This window comes from Eschrichtius robustus, chromosome 3 (genome assembly GCF_028021215.1).
Source record: "Eschrichtius robustus isolate mEscRob2 chromosome 3, mEscRob2.pri, whole genome shotgun sequence".
Classification (NCBI taxonomy): Eukaryota; Metazoa; Chordata; class Mammalia; order Artiodactyla; family Eschrichtiidae; genus Eschrichtius; species Eschrichtius robustus.
The window spans coordinates 95,487,887-95,505,794 of record NC_090826.1 but is presented as its reverse complement, the minus strand read 5'-3'; the positions used below and the strand labels follow the sequence as shown (position 1 = coordinate 95,505,794).

General features: G+C 38.6%; 1 protein-coding gene across 1 annotated transcript in view; it reads left to right on the top strand.

The window, feature by feature from the left end:
• Nucleotides 1-17,908, top strand: part of SLC25A24 (solute carrier family 25 member 24) — a 43,968-nt gene that overhangs the window by 13,940 nt on the left and 12,120 nt on the right. Inside the window, exons 3-6 of the mRNA XM_068540418.1 lie at nt 2,241-2,328; nt 6,911-7,022; nt 8,991-9,149; nt 11,418-11,570. Of these exons, the coding sequence (XP_068396519.1) occupies nt 2,241-2,328; nt 6,911-7,022; nt 8,991-9,149; nt 11,418-11,570 (512 nt within the window). The remainder of the gene's footprint in view (nt 1-2,240; nt 2,329-6,910; nt 7,023-8,990; nt 9,150-11,417; nt 11,571-17,908) is intronic.

The following is a 17,908-nucleotide window of genomic DNA, read 5'->3' as shown; positions in this document are numbered from 1 at the left end:
AAACAACTAAACCCTTTGAATGGTTTTGATGATCGTTCAAATCTGTGACTTGGCTAGGAAGAGCTGAGTTTGTGGTGGAAAGTAGTACCGTTAGAATATTTGTTACCACCCATAAACCTTACATTGTATGTTCCAAGTCTACCTTAGTCCAATCTTGTAGCAAAATTCAATTCTTACAATCAAATTTATTTCTTCCCACAAACTTTCATCCCACCCTGAACCCTCTAAAGTTCAGCTGCAGAGAAGGGACTGTCTATATACTGTTAGGGCAGGCAGTTGCTGGGAGATGAAGCTACCTCAGGATCATCTCCAGGTAAGTAGAGGCCAATCGTTCAGTATGTACAGTATGCACGTATCAATGGTCCATTTCAGAAAATTCTAAATGAACCAGAAGAAATAATTAAAGGTGAAATATTTTTATTTTATTTTTTATTGAGGTATAGTTGATTTATAATGTTGTATTAAAGATGACATTTGTAGTAAATACAAACAGTTTCCCCTCAGTTTATCTTGTTTTTGTATTTAAAAACACTTTTTCATTATAGGTTCATACTTTTGTTTATTAGACTTTCTTAAAGCAAAGCATATACAGTCTGTCCTCATTATTCATGAATTCTGTATTTGAGAGTTTTTCTACTTGCTAAAATTTAACTCCATAAGTAACCTCCAAATCAATACTCACAGTGCGTTTGCAGTCATTCATGGATTTGCACTGAGCAGCCACAAATTTCATTTGCTTGGTGAGCACATTTCTAGCTGAGATAGAAAGAGGTGATGCGCTGTGTTCTTGTTTTAGCTTTTTTATTGTAAACAAGTCCTTCTGCAGTCTCCTTGGTGCCATGTTTTTTGCATTTTTGTGCTTTTTATTGGTGATTTCACTATTTGCAATGGCTCCCAAGAACAGTGCTGAAATGGTGTCGAGTGTTCCTAAATGCGGGAAGGCTGTGATGTGCCTTTGGAAGAAAATACGTGTGTCAGAAAAGCTTCACTCAGGCATGAGTTATAGTGCTGTTGACCATGAGTTCAATGTTTATGAGTCAATAATATATATTAAACAAGGTGTCTTTAAACAGAAACACACAGAAAACAAGGTTTTGTATTGATTGGTTGATGAGAATATTGTGACCAGAGGCACAGGAGCCTAACCCTGTATTTCCCTTAGGAACAGTGGTTCGGTTCTTTAGTTCTGTGTTCATGGTGACCTTATAGAAAGTAACTACAGTGAATAATGAGAATCAACTGTACTTCTTTGAGAGTGCAATCATAAAGGAGATTGTTCAGAGTGGTATTTGAAAAATTTCATGGCTAACAGGGTGATGCCTCTAACTGCTCTTACATTGTCCAGATTCTCATGCTGCTCCTTTCCTCTCCCTGGGAGAAGTCTCTCCAAACCCTGTCATTCCTTCAGAGTCCTTCCGTTAAAGGGAGTCTTTCCTTTCACCACTAACAGTAATTTTTGTGTTCCTCTTTTCCTGGAGAACTTTGCTGTTAATCCTGGTTTGGCATCAGACCCTTTGGTGTGTTTACCTGTTCCATGCGTCTTCGTCTTAGGATCCTCATGAGTCTGTGGGACGCTTGAGGGAAATGCAATCTTACATTTATTGCTTATGTTTTCTCTTTCTTCTTCTCTTCTGATTCTTCTCCTTTCTATAACATGCTCTAATTGCTCTTATAATAATAATTTTCCTACTTCCATCATCCTACATCATCCTGCTTTATTTTTATTGCCAGATTTCTCAAAAGAATATTCCACACTCTTTGGCTTCATTTAGTCATTTTCTACTTTCTTTTAACTCAGTGCCTTACATCTTTATGTATAATAAATGCTTAATCATTTATTAAAATGTAGAAATGCATACTTTAAAATTAATAGATCCTAGCTTAATTGAATTTACCTCAAAGTCAGAGTATCTTGATTTGAATCTCAGTTCTGCTCCTTCTTAATGCCGTTTCTTGGTAAGGCCATGTAAGCTCTCAGTCTTTTCTTTAGATGGAATGTCATTATTTACCTACAAGGCTGTTATGATTTTTGAATGAAATAATGTGTGTATATTTGTTTAATTTATTTGTTGAAATTTGAGTTGGTGTTGCAATATGTACTTAAGCAAATCTATAGCTCATCTAAATTCACAATTTTACCTTAATCAGTTCAAGGCTCTCCCTTATAAAGTGAGAGATTTGAAATTCATGATTTCTAAGGTCCTTATCAGTTCTGAGTTTATAATTTTGATTTTTTAAAGGAAGAATTGAGGCTTCTGAAATTGTCCAGTCTCTCCAGATACTAGGTCTAACTATTTCTAAACAACAAGCAGAGTTGATTCTTCAAAGGTAAGCTCTTCCTCTATTGACAGTTTGTTTTTTTTTTTTTTTTTTACTTTTAGTATCCTGTATTAGAGATCTGCCTTTGTAACTGTGGCTTAAAACAAATCCTTGTACCTTAACCATTCCTCACTATGTACTTTCGATATCTTTCTCCCCTTTTTCTCGCTTTTCATTTTGTGTGTACACATATACCTAAAGTGTAGGAATGGGAAAACTCTTTCAAGGCCTCCAGGGCTGGTGCAGTAGAAGAAGCTCTGTTTTCCCTTTTACATGACTCCTTTACCACTCACATAAAACACTTCACTTCTGAAACTTCTGGTCACTGAATATGTGGGGTTTTTTCCCCACAACAAGCAATTCTAGCTGACACTAGCTGGGTGTCCTACAACGTAACTCAATTCTAACATTGTCTACCTGGAGGTAGTGTCAGATCCCACAGATTAAGGACTCAGTTTCACAAGACTGCTGTCCACTTCAGATACCAATCGCAATGAGTAGGTCCCCAGATTACCCACATCTTCTGCCTGACTTGACTACACATCAGAGGTTCCCATGACCTTCTCCCCCTTGGGTTCAGTTACTTGCTAGAGGAGCTCACAGAACTCAGGGAAACATTTACTTTTGCTTACCAGTTTATTACAGGATATTATAAAGGATACAGATGAACAGGCAGGCAAAAAGATGCGTAAGGGGAGGCCTGGGAGGGTCCTGAGCACAGGTGTCCTTGTGGAGTTAGGTGTTTCACTCTGCCAGTGTGTGGATGTGTTTGCTAACCAGAAGCTCCCTAAATCCTGTGCTATTGAGATTTTTATGGAGGCTTCTTCATGTAGGCCTGCTCAATTATTAACTCCATTTTCAGTCCCTCTCCCCCTCTGGAGAATTGGGGTGGGATGGGGGTGGGAAGGGGGCTGAAAATTCCAAGCTTCTAATCATGACTTGGTTTTTCTGGTGACCAGCCCTTATCCAGGAGCCATCCAGGAGCCCACCCAGAGTTGCCTCATTAGAACAAAAGATGCCCTAGTGCTCTTATCACTTAGGAAATTACAAGGGCTTTAGCGGCTCTTGCCAGGAACAGGGAACAGAGACCAAGTTATGTATTTTCTATTATCTCACAGTGTTTTAAAAGGCAGAATCTGATTGTGTTTTCAATAGTGGAAATCACGGACCTTCCCTTGAGTGCTCGGCTGTCAGTGTGACTCATATACCTCCAAATGTCAGCTTCCTTTCTGCCATTTCACTGTCTCTTAGTATATTCAAAACTGAATTCATGGGAGAGAAGTCTGAAAGGTGCTGATTGAAACAGCTGAGGCTGAGTCATCAGAGTATGAGAATAGGAATCAGTTGGTTGAAATACAGCCTCCTAGTTCTACTTTTTCGGTAGAAGATATGGGTGGGGAGTAGCTGAAATAGGTAGGCAGTCGCTCCCAAACATGTGTGCTTCATGTATCTTTATCTTCCGCTCTCAAGTAAAAATCCATTTTCCTTTTAGGCTTTCATCTCCATCCCTCTTTCCTCTAATTTTCTTATCTCTAGTTCCCTCTCCACATTTATTGAGGACCTTGGCACTTGTCAAATAGTCATTTTCTCTTTAAGTCCTAGGAAACTTCAGTATTCGTGCTGGTGACTCCTCTTTCTAGCGTCCGTGTTCCTTGCCTTCCTCAACACACCTGAGACTTTTATTCCATTTTGCTTCAGCAGCCCACTCCCTCTCAGGATTGTATCATAACCTGAAGCCACTCCTCGTCTGAAGTCTTAAAAATCTGTATCCTACCTTCTGACCCTTCTTCCTCCAGATTCTACACTGTCTTGCTCCTATGGTACTTGCATTTTTTTTTTTATTATGATATGACAATGTAGGTTCATTCTTTATTTATTTATTTATTTATTTTTGGCTGTGTTGGGTCTTCGTTTCTGTGCGAGGGCTTTCTCTAGTTGCGGCGAGCGGGGGCCACTCTTCATCGCGGTGCGCGGGCCTCTCACTGTCGCGGCCTCTCTTGTTGCGGAGCACAGGCTCCAGACACGCAGGGTCAGTAGTTGTGGCTCACAGGCCTAGCTGCTCTGCAGCATGTGGGATCTTCCCAGACCAGGGCACGAACCCGTGTCCCCTGCATTGGCAGGCAGATTCTCAACCACTACACCACCAAGGAAACCCGGTACTTGCATTTTGACTTACAGATCTCTGGCCCCTTCATTTCCACCAGTCCGTCAATCTCCTCTTGATCGATTCCTTCCACCACTCCTACTTACTTTCCCCCAATCCTGAACCATCCTCTCAGTTGTTCTCTTTGCCCCAGCATTTGAGCTATGAAACATTTCTAGAGAAAAATGAAACTATACAGGCCCAAGAATAACCAAGACATTCTTGGAGAACCATAAGGAGCTGGGGGCCTGCCCTATCAGATATCAAAGAGTTGTTATAAGCTATAATTAAGACTTAGTGGTATTGCTACACAGATAGACAAGTTGACAAATGGAACATACCATCCCAGAAACAGACCCATCTATATTTGGGATTTGCCACATGAGAGAAGTAGCTTTGCAAATCCCTGGGAAAAGGAGAGACTATGCAATAAATGGTTCTGGTGCACCTGGTTATCCATGCAGACAGAAATACAGTTGGGTACCTGCCTCACGCCATGCACAGAAATCACAGACATAGAAAACAAACTTATGGTTACCAAAAGGGAAAGGGAGGGTAGGAAGGATAAATTAGGGGTATGGGATTAACAGATACTAACTACTATACATAAAATAGATAAGCAACAAGGATTTACTGTATAGCACAGGGAACTATATTCAGTATGTTGTAATAACCTATAATGGAAAATAATCTGAAAAAATTATACATATAACTGAGTCACTTTGCTGTACATCTGAAACTAACACAATATTGTAAATCAACTGTACTTCAATTTAAAAAAATCAAACTAAATGTGAAAGTTACACTGCAATACCTTTAGAGGAAAAAGAAGCAAATGTCTATATCTCAGTATAGGGAAGAATTTATTTTAAAAAAATACAGAAGTCAGTAACCATATATGAAAAGATTGATAAATCCAGCTGTATTATAATTAACAGCATCCATTCATGGACACTATAAATAAAATGAAAAGACAAAGAGAAGGTACTTGCTAATTTATAACTTGAAGCATTAAATCAACTATATAAAGAAATATACATATTTAAGAAAAAGACACAACCCATTAGAAAAATGGGCAAAAGATATGAACAAGCATTTCACAAGGGGAAAAACACGAATAGCAGATGAATATGATGAGATGCTCAACTTCGTTAGTAAGTTGAAGAGAAACGCAATTTAAACCCCCAGTGAGACTATCTTATTTAAGAAGTTTGTCAACACTAAGTGTTCTGTGGCTTTAAGCTGCAGAGTTTGGAATTCATTTATTCATTCAACAAATATTTGCTGTGCGCCAGGCACTGTTCTAGACACTTTGGTCATATCAGTGAATAAAATAAAAAATCCTTGCCTTGTGGAGGATGCTTGCGTGCGTGTGTGGGGGGTTGAGGGGTAGGGTCAGACAATAAACAATTGCATTAAAATAGAAAATAGTGATTAAAAAATAGAGCTATAAATATTTTAACCCAGAAGAATAGTGTCATAAACATCAGTAGTAACTAGGACTCTTATGCAAACATGGAATGTTAACACCTGTGTGCTGGGACAATTGAAAGTTTAAGTGTAATTTCATGTATGCAATCAAAGTTAAAAGTGGCACTGGAAAATATAATCATAAATATCTGAAAATAGCATTTTATCTGACTGCCATCTTTATGCATCACTTTCACACAAGTCATAGAATAAATATAAAATTCAGAGGAGACACCAAAACTGTTTTTTCAGATATATTCATTAATTCAATAAATAAGTGAGCACTTTCTTTGTACTGCCCACTTTAGATGCTGGGTCTACAGTAGTGAACAAAACTGTCAAAATCCTGGGCAGTTTAAAGTTGCTTTTAGGAAAATAAACAGGTACAAATGACATTATTGCCAAGAACCTACTAAAATAAGCAAAAAGTTAATGAAAAATATCCAAGGCTACAATATGTTAATTTTAAATGTTGAAGATAAGGTACCAGGATTTCTTAAGACTCAGATGGCCCAATCACCAAGTTTGATTTTATTTTTTACAATCATTGGTAATTTTCTTACCTTAGAGAAAATTGGAGAAGGAAATTGATAGTGTATTTTGAGTATATTCTGAAGTCACATCCAAATGTTACAGTAGAACATTAAGAACTATCTTCTTGAGCCAGTGTAAGAAAAAATGGATCATAAATTCATTCATTGCTACCCCCCAATTTTATCTTCCAGCATTAGTGTTTGATAGCTCATTGACTTGCAGTTTGATAGAGCACCAAAAGTAGCCTTTAGTGAGACCTGTAATTTGGGGGTTTATTTTTATCTAAATGATTAAAACAGATCATCAAATGCTTGTTGCCATTTCCAAAAACCTTTTAAGAATATTAAATTGGAAGAGAAACTGTCATTCTGCAACATGGCCAATAATGTTAGTTTTATTTATACATTTTATTTTGTTCTTTAATCAGCTTCTTTTTATTTTCAGCATCGATGCTGATGGGACGATGACAGTGGACTGGAATGAATGGAGAGACTACTTCTTATTTAACCCTGTTACAGACATTGAGGAAATTATCCGTTTCTGGAAACATTCTACTGTGAGTACGCTTTATGTATTAATTTATACTTATTTGGAGCTGTAAGCAATTGGTATGGTTATCATCCAAGAGCACTGTGTAACACTTATGGGCCATGGTACCCAAGTCTCAATAGCTCTTTAACTTGTAGAGTTCTACGTATTCTGTTAAGTGTATACTCAGAGTATATTAAAGCTTTTTTTTTTTTTAATTAACTAATGTTATTTTATTTATTTTTGGCTGTGTTGGGTCTTCGTTGCTGCTGGTGGGCTTTCTCTAGTTGCGGCGAGCGGGGGCTACTCTTTGTTGAGGTGCGTGGGCTTCTCGTTGCAGTGGCTTCTCTTGTTGTGGAGCACGGGCTCCACGCACGTGGGATTCAGTAGTTGTGGCACGCGGGCTCAGTAGTTGTGGCTCGCGGGCTCTAGAGCGCAGGCTCAGTAGTTGTGGTGCACGGGCTTAGTTGCTCCGCAGCATGTGGGATCTTCCCAGACCAGGGATCGAACCCGTGTCCCCTGCATTGGCAGGAGGATTCTTAACCACTGCGCCACCAGAGAAGTCCCGGGGCTTTTACTTTTTATAGATAATATATTGCTTAAATAATCTCAGTACCTCGTGGTTGATAATGACCAAAGATCCCTTCTGAAACTTGCTTGTTCAGTCAACCACCTACATTTATCTCTGGCTTAAGGCACCTATAATAATAATCATGGAAGGTTAAAAAATCTTCGGCTCATCTGCTTAGTATTGCACACCTATCCATCTGTATTCTTCTAAACTTTCAAATTTTAATTAAATTTCATTAGTATCCTACTGAAATATCCTGGGGTAAATGAAATTCATTTCATTCTGCAATCTGTTCCTGAAAACAATGGGAACTCCTTGAGGGAATTTTTATTTTTCTAATGGGCTTGACTTCTATACGTATTCCTGGATTTCAGTACATTTTATATGCACTAAATGAAGCCTAGAGTTCACATTGTTACTAGTAACAATGCCTAAATTTACCTAGAGCATTGTAGAATTATTGGTGACTAATGCCTTTTCAACTATGAGTATAAAATAATACTATATTTGTAGTTCAGTTGCCTTGATAAATTTTATACTTATGTGAAGTCATATTTACATAATCAAATTCTTATTGTATCTTTGGAGATAGTAATAGTTGAAACTAAAATCATGTATCCATTTTATTGGTAGTAAAATGAAGAAATAGAGCGTTACTACTATAGCAAGGCTCCTTACCCTGACACTCTTACCTATAAAATCTTTTACACTAGAATCATTTAGATAATAAGGTTGTAAAAAATATTATTATAGAATTTTGTTTCTGTCAAGCTATGTTTGTAACCTATAGTAGTATTTAGAGAAGATTGTAAGGTAGATCATTTTAAACAATACCTCCCTGTAAGCTAAATTTTATATAGAATCTATTGCATGTTTTAAATGACAAGTCAGATTTATAAAAATATTTACAGACAGTCTATATAGGAAATGAGTTTAGGGATACTCAAATTACAGTTTTAATTTAATTTTTATTTACATATTTAGAGCACATATCATGTTATAAAGTATAATGTGGATATAATTTTGAGATAAAGTGTGTATCTTTGAAGAACTGACAAATTATTTTCTTTCTGTAGCTAAGGATTCACTACCTCTGATCAAATGCTGCTCTTTCATTCTGACTTAGACCTAGAAGAGAAAAGTTATTCTGAATCTATTAAGAAAAAAGTTGTAATTGTTGGTTTTGTAAATTTGTAATTACTGTTAATTTTCATTTCTTGTGGACTGATACTGTACTTCATTTAGCGTGAATAGGCTACTTATAATTGCCTATATGCCCAGATTGGTTCAGTATAGTACTTTCTAAGGATTGAAGCTGATCTTAATTATAAAATAATATGTAATTCTTCTTTCAAAGAAGCAAACCTTCTGGAATGATCTGTCTTTAATTGATGGAGCCTGGGGCTCTTTCTTCCATTGTAACAGGGTATTGACATAGGAGATAGTTTAACTATTCCAGATGAATTCACGGAAGATGAAAAGAAGTCGGGGCAATGGTGGAGGCAGCTTTTGGCAGGAGGTGTTGCCGGTGCCATCTCTCGAACAAGCACTGCCCCTTTGGATCGTCTGAAAGTCATGATGCAGGTGAGCTTTGCAATCTTCTGTCTAAGTTTGTACAAAATATTCTGAAACAATGAGAAATATGGTGCTTTGAAAAAAGTTTAAAAATTTCACAGTGATAGTCATACCTTTAAAAAGAAATCTCTCAATTTTATTGCTATTAATCCTAAATTCAGTCCATGTTAAGTATTTCAGTGTTTGACCAAACCTTAAATTGTTGGTACATGTGTGTGATGAACTTTTAATCTTGGCTTTCTGTGACTATTCAAATGTTTAATTAGAAAAGAAAATCTCTAGCCATTATTGTAGGGTTCTCCTTAAATTACTTATATTTTCCTTATATTTTATGTTCTTTCTCAAAAGAGGGTTTTTCTGAAATCAAGAATCTTGGAACAAGGATGTAACTTAAAAAATTATTCTACAGCTGAGGTTGGCAGGAAAGACCTGGGTTTATAAGCTGACTTTCCTATTTACTAGCAGTGTAGGCTTGGCTGGTCAGAGTGGAAAGAAAGAGGGAAAGGAAAGGATTAATATTTATTTGGTGCTCATTATGGTAACCCATTTAATCCTCTAGTAACCCAGCATGGGGAGATTTTATCCTCATATTATCTGTGGGGAACACAAGGCTCAGAGAGTTTAATAACTTTTCCTTTACAACAAATCAGACAAGGAATGGAGTATTTCTGGCTCTAAAGCTCATGGTTCTCACACTGTATGAAACCCCTGAGGCCTCATTTTCCTTCATTCTAGAATGGGAATAGGAATATCTAACAAGGGTGGTTGTAAGAATTAAATAATGTAAGGTATGTGAAAATGCCTGGTAGGCTGGAACACCCTGCTAGAATATACTAGCTGCTTAAAAAAGGTTTTTAAAAGTTGTGTTGTTATACCTATGGTCAGCACTTTTTATATGTGCCCTTAGATTTCTGTACAAAATGATTTCTGACAATATTTTAAACTAGCATCCATTGAGAATGTACCTACATCTCAAAATAGGTTTAGGGGTAAAGATACTGCTTTAAAAAAAAAGGAGAGGGAATTGGCCTGTATGTTTTTCTTTAGGAACAATAGTAAATTGACTTTGAGAGAGCTTGAATAAGCATTCATCTTTTTCTTTGTCATATTTTATTGTGAAGTTTATTTAAAATAAAATGGATATATTTAGACTTTAGTTCCTGAAAGTTCAGGGGTTTCCCCAAACTACCTTCAGATTCATTAATTCACAGAACTCACTGGAAGCTTTTATACTCATGGTTATGGTTTATTACAGTGAAGGATATACATTAAAATCAGCCAAGGAAAGAAGAGCATAGGGCTTCCAGGGAAGTACCAAATGCAGAGTTTCTGTTGTTTTCTCCCCAGAGAGTCAGAATGTATTATTTCCTGACACTGGCGTGTGACAATATGCACAGAGTTGCACACCAGCCAAGGAGGCTCACCTGACTCTTTGGTGTCCAGAGTTTTTACTGTGACTAGATCACACACTGCCCTCATGGCTGACCTTTAGTCTTCAGCCTCTCCCTTCCTCCCTTCTTGGTTTTTTTTTTTTTAATAGTAGTCACTCATTTTGTGTAAGCAGAAACAATCAGAAGAATAGCTGACTTCTTTAATTACTTTTGGTTTATTAGATTTAGTCAGTTTTATATAGAGGCAAGCATAATGTCTAGTTTATTTAAACAACTATCACATCGGTAATATGAGCCAGGTAATTCATCGATATTCACGGGGTTAGGCAGTTGGTACATGAGACTTGGAGATAAGCTGTAGAAGTTACAATTTTTATTTTTGGTGTCAGGCTGTGTGTATTCTATTCTCTATGGCTCTGATAAACATAACATCCAGATTGTTTTGAGTCCCATTTATATTTCATGTCAGTATTACTTCTCAGGGGGAGGGATAATATATTACATTCAGTATATTTTTCTAATTTTTCTTACACTGAACTTGCTCATGTTCCAAAGGGTGTTCCATAGCCTAATAAATAATAAGTTGGTTCATTTTATCTTAGGAACGTTGTTCATAATTTTACTTTTGATCATGCCTTCTCTGTTTGCTTTCCCACACTGAGGGTTACGATTTTTCTTAGTTTTAGATTCAGAGTCAGGATTCTAAAATGATGGTAATAGTTCTTCCCATTATATATTTTCTCAGCCTTTTATATTCTATTTTCAAATACATCTTCATGCAGTAATAAATAATACTGAAGAAAAGAGAGTGGATTGTATGGTTACTTTAGAAATAGTAATAATAACATCCCACCAGTATTTAATATCGTTTTGCTTTTGTTTTTAGGTCCATGGTTCAAAATCAGAGAAAATGAACATATATGGCGGCTTTCGACAGATGGTCAAAGAGGGAGGTATCCGCTCGCTTTGGAGAGGAAATGGTACAAATGTCATTAAAATTGCTCCTGAGACAGCTGTTAAGTTCTGGGCATATGAACAGGTAATAGTTATTACCTGTGGAATTTGTTAACAAAGGGGAGTGAATGAACTGATTCAATAACAATTATCATACAATGCTTTTTAGATTATTATTTTAATACATGATAATTTTCCACATATACTCTATGAGGAATTTCTCTTATAGGAGATTAGATAACCTCAGAGAGTCCTCATGACTCAATTCTGAGGTTCTGACTTTCATATTACTTAAAAAGACTTTTGTGCTCTTTTCTAAGTAGCTCTTAAAGGAAATGTAAGATTTTAGCTTATTCATTTTGAATTCAGAATAGAAGCTGCACACTCACATAAGTTTTTGTGAAAGTATCCCCATCCAGCATCTGGAAGGAAAACTTTTAAGTTGAAGTCCTTTGTGTAATTTGACATTGCTATAAAATTGAGTTGAATTTAGAGTGAAAGCTCCATGAAGGCAGGGGCTTGGCTTCTTCACCATGCACTTCAGCATTTAGACAGAGCCTGGCATATGATAAGTACTCAGTAAGTGTAGAATGAGTGAGTGAATGAGTAAATGAATGAATGCATTTACCTCTGAATCAACTTCTCTGTTGACTTAGATTGTTTAGGATACTTAGATATTAGGATGCTGCTTCAGCATAACTTGGTGTTAAGAGGAAATACAGTAGTGGATTTTAGAGTTTGGCTTCTCTTTGTCATTAGCAGAATTGTCTAGTTAAGCACGCACAAAATTATTCTTTCCACTATTTCTTCCATCATTGTTAACCATAGACGATAAGAACCTTGAAATTTAACCCCACCTTATATTTTGTATTATTTCAAATAGATTTTTGATAATTTTGGAGAACATTTTGTTCTTGAGCATCAGAATACTCTTGAGAAGATTACAAAGTCTAGTGGTGTTTTTTTCTTGGCTTAGGAAATAGAGAAGCAAAGAAAACATTGAAGAAAATCTAGCCTCCATGACTTTAATTACAGCTTATCTTTGGGAAGTATATTTTCCTTCTGTGAATGTTTGAGGATACGTGTCACGACTAGTAAGGGCTAGCATTTTAGATACCTGTAGGTTATTCTGATGACATACTTGGATTTTATGATAGGAAAACCAGACCCTAAAATAAATAAGTATTCAAGTATAAAACCATTATTCCATATGCAAGAAGTCAGTATTTTTTTTTTTAATTTTAGTAATTTCATGTATCTTTATTTATTTATTTTATTTATTTTTGGCTGTGTTGGGTCTTCGTTTCCGTGCAAGGGCTTTCTCTAGTTGCGGCGAGCAGGGGCCACTCTTCATCACGGTGCACGGGCCTCTCACTGTTGTGGCCTCTCTTGTTGCGGAGCACAGGCTCCAGGCGCGCAGGCTCAGTAGCTGTGGCTCACGGGCCTAGTTGCTCCGCGGCATGTGGGATCTTCCCAGACCAGGGCTCGAACCCGTGTCCCCTGCATTGGCAGGCAGATTCTCAACCACTTCGCCACCAGGGAAGCCCTGGAAGTCAGTATTTTTGAAAGTCCGTATTATTGCAAGCAAATGTAGGTATTATACTTAATGCTACTTAGCAGATTCTTACCTTGAACACTACCAACAGGCATCCAGCCAGGCTTCTTTCTCAGGCCTCTTCCCAATATTTTAATTTCTGCATGCTAACTTTTCTTAGAGATCAAGAGAAAGCTCTCTGCGCAGTGTGGTATAGTGTTCTTGTGGTCTCTGGGACCTATTATGCCTGTCCATTTTCTGCCCCCTGCTGAAGGTCCTTTCATCCCTCAGGGCTCTCTTAAGCCCAGCTTCCTGTGAGAAGCATTTCCTAAGCATCTCAACCAAAACCGATGCCTCTCCTGCCTGGTTTCCTTAGAGTACTGTTTTACAGAATATCCAATTTTCCACCGGATAATGGAAAACCCATTGTTTTTCCCAGTGAGTTGTAAACTACCTTGGGATAAATGTTATGCCATATATATTCTCAAATTTCCCGGAGTACCTAACTAGCTCACTTCTGTATTCAGGTAGGTCTTGTTCATTGAATAACTAATAGCTTAGAAAATGAAGAAAAGGATATTTTCAGCCTGGTACGTAGCTCTCTTAAACACATCAACATGGGATAAAGCTGCGGTCCATTTGGGTCCTCATTGCCATAGCAGTTCAATTGTATCAGGAACAGGGTAGCAGTATGGTGTTGTGTTCTCATGGTTTCAGCTGCCATCTGCATTCTAACTGCTTTCCATTCTAACATTTTTCTCTTCATCTCTATACCTGCACATCCACCTGAGCACTGCATATCTGTGCATCTCCGCTTACATATCCCAGGGGTACTTTACAGTCATCCCTCCCCCACCCCCCCGCTCCAGTGACACACACACACACCATTCCTCTTCCTGTAGGTCATATGGTGGTGAACATCTTTCAAGACTTTGCTCGGGAGTTATTTCCTCCAGGACATCTTCCCTTTGTTTCCCTCTGTTAGCACTCTCACACTGAATTCTGATGATCTCAGTACTTATCTCTCTTCTTAAGGAGACTGTGAGCTTCCTTAGGCAGGATCTGTTTTCAGGTGTGTGTTCCCAGCACCTTGCCCAGTGCCAGTAAATCCTCATTGAAGGAGCATGAGTCTTTTTTTTTTCTAAACTTTGGGTTTTATTTATGGCTGTGTTGGGTCTTTGTTTCTGTGCGAGGGCTTTCTCTAGTTGTGGCAAGCGGAGGCCACTCTTCATCTCAGTGTGCGGGCCTCTCACTATCGCGGCCTCTCTTGTTGCGGAGCACAGGCTCCAGACGCGCAGGCTCAGTAATTGTGGCTCACGGGCCTAGTTGCTCCGCGGCATGTGGGATCTTCCCAGATCAGGGCTCGAACCCGTGTCCCCTGCATTGGCAGGCAGATTCTCAACCACTGCGCCACCAGGGAAGCCCCTGAGCATGAGTCTTAAGTCCATTAAGATGAAGAGGAAGATGGGTATTTGAGCAGAAGCAGCAGCCTGTGGACAGAAATGTTGGCACAGGAGAGCATCACTCACTAAGGAAGCTGAAGGTGGTTCACTAGGCTTAATTGTAGTGGAGTGTGTGTCCGGGAAGATGATGATGAAAGCAGGCTGGACAGATAGGCAGGAGCCAAATGTGATAGGAGTCTAGATTTTATCCTGAATGTGGTGAGGGGGTTACTGAAGAATCTTACGTAAGGAAGTGGAATAACTATATTTACATTTAAGAAAGATCAATGTGGAAAAAGAGTGGAGAGGTATTGGAAGAGAGTGAGGCTGTACTTGAGGCAGGGAGACTATTTAAGGAAATATTTCAGGAATTCAGGTAAGAAATGATGAGAACCAGTATAAGGAGACGGCTGTAGTGATTGAAGAAAAACCGAAATGAACTGAAAGCTATTTTGGGACATAGAAACAACAGAACTCACTGAGTGAATGTAGAGGTGAGAAAGAGGAATCCAGGGTGATACTCTGGTTTCTAACTTGAGCAACTAAGTATGTAGAGAATACAATAAGAGGGACAAGAGGAACTGATTTTGAGGTAAAACAACAGGTTGCATTTTGGACATGCTGGGTTTGAGCTATTTCTGTAACACGTACAAGGAGCTGTCCAGTAGGACAGGGAGGTTGTGATTGAGGTGAAGCCTTTGGAATGGAGCCCTCAGGAAGGCTTATAGAATGAGAACAGTTCTGGGGACATGCCCAGGGAGAAGTAGGAGAAACTTGTAGAGGAGACTGAGAAGGAGCAGCCAAAGAGACAGGAGGAAATCCAGAGAAAGCGATGGCCCGGAAGTCAGAGGAAGAAGAGGGTTTCATGAAGGGTCAAATACTGCAGGGTACTAAATACAATAAAAAGTTTATCTTTCAGAATTTACCAGCTCCGAGATAGGAAAGCTTGGTATAAATGTTTCAGTGAAGTAATGAGATGAGAAACCAATTGAAATGAGCTAAAGTGAGCAGGAGGTGAAGAAAACTGGACAGTAGACAGCTTTGTCAGGAGCTTGACTTCAGTGAAGGGAAGGAGAAAAGAAGAGGGAGAGAGTGATAGGTTAGAAGGATGTTGGGTTTTGATACGTTTTATTTTAATGACATGCCTGTGGCTGAAGGGAGCATGTCAATACAAAGAAGGAGGTTAAAAAATATAAGTGAGAGAGACTGACGACAAGTGCAGCAGGTATTCAGAGGAAGTATGTGTGTGGAGTAGGGAGTGGGGATTGAGGGGCTCGGGGAGAAATGGGTACTAACCAGTCTGCTGGCAGGATTAGCCTTTGGCTGTGTGGAGGACTCTTCTCATGTCAGCTCAGGAAGAAAAAGATATAAGTGGATGCAGGTGATTTTGTGGGAACTGGGCAGGAATACCAAGATATCCTTGCCTGGTGGCCTCTCTGTTCTTCCTTGAGTTCCCAAGAAAGGACTTTTTTTGAGAATGAGGGAGGAAGTGGTATTGGAAGCTGGAGGAGAATGGAGAAGGTTGAAATAGGTATTCTAACAAATGGAGAGAAAGTTGAGATAGATAGGATGGATGGAAAGAAAGAAAAAGAAAGAAACAAACAAAATTGAAAGAAAGGAAAGGAGGGAGGAAGGAAGGAAGAGAAGGAAAGAAAAGAAAACAAACAAGAAAAGAAAAGAAGGAAGGAAGAAAGAGAGAAAGAAAGAAAGGAAGGAAGAAAATTGAAATCCTGAAAAGGATTTCAGGCTGGCTTTTAGAGCCCAGCTAAGTCATCTTTGAGAAAGTCAAATTCTGTGGCCTTGAGCAAGCCACTTAAAGTCTCTGTGACTGTAACCTCCTTTCTGGGGTAGGAATTAAGCTTGGTGACATAGTGTTAAGCACCTGTCCCTTTGCCTAACCCTGTACAGGCTCTCTGTCCTCAACTCTTCCCTTTGTGCATTGTATGTTCTGGGGTGCAGGAGCCCCAAACCCCTACACTTTAAATATTTATTCACCAATCACTAAAGAGTACTTTTGATAGGTGCTTTTGGGATGGGGGTACACGATGTAAACGATGTCTCCGAGGTTCCTGTTCATATGCAGGAAGGTTTTCAATACATTATATTTAATGATTGTGATAATCTGACATGCAGGAAAATTAATAGGGCCTACGCAGAAGGGAGTTTTGGTTAACATTCTGGTGCAGTTCAGGAAATAGAGCCTGTAGAAACATTGATCTTTGGGGTAAGCGGATATCTGCTATTTGGGGAACTTTGTGAAATTATAATATATTTAATTTTTATCATGAGCAGAGAAACACAGTTTTACTAGGAGAAAGTATTCCTGTGTTTTTGCATTGGGCTCTTTGGATCCCAAGGAACAGAGACTGGCTGGCTCAGGGAAGCAGTCTGGAGATGGGGGTCGCTGTGGAGGTGCCTGCGGCATTAAGGGGAGGAGCCTCAGGAAGTGCGGAAAGTGGAACCTCACTGACCTGTCCCTTCTCCATGTGTCTGCTTCTCTATTGCTTTATCCATTTCTCCCTCAGGTGTCAGTGCCTAATTACACCTGTAGACCCACCTCACATTTCTAGGAGAAGGAATCTGGTTCGCCTGGCTTATAACCACAGTCTGTGTTCGGACAGAGATTTTCTCTCCAAGTTGTAGAAAGATAATATTGAATATATTAGTAATAATAATAACAACAACAACAACAATAACATTTACCGAACATTTGCCATTTGCCCAGCACTGTGCTGTGTTACATGTATTATCTTATCGAATTCTTTCAACACCCGTGAAACTGGGGTTATCACAGATGAGGAAACTGCATGTGGACATGTTCATAAACTTGCTCAGGGCCACATAGACCTAGGGTTCAAGCCCAGGTCTGCCTGACTGTGGAGCCCATGATGTTAACATCCTGCCCTATCGGTATTTCGGCTGCATTTGTGCCAGATTTCCCCATTTGGCCAGATCAGCCATGTCGGTTGCTTTAGTACTGGTGGGCCAGGCGGGCTCTGGGGTCGACATGTTAGTATAGTTGAATGTATTACCTACAAAAACTGTCTTTCTAAGTTGTTTTGTTAATATTTGTCACTTATTTATTAGTTTTACTTATACTGGTGAAAATAAACTCATCTTAAAGAAAGGAAAACTAAGGAAAGGAAAATATCTAAAAACTGTGAACACTTTATTAACCTGTGCATCTGAGGAAGAATGTTGTTATGAATCTGTTTTAGCAAAGGAGCTACCGGGTCCCCTCTGTGGACCATCTGTGTTTTGTGGAATTCTAACTTGAAAATCACTGTCCAGTAAACTGAATGTATTAATTAGCATTCAAACCTTGCTTTTCTGTTAGATATTGTTAATGCAGTGTGTGCATTTTGAGAAACATCATATTGTCAGTTGATTTCTAGGAGCTGATTTGTATTTTTGTATTGTCTTAGCTTGGCCTGCCATAACAAAATA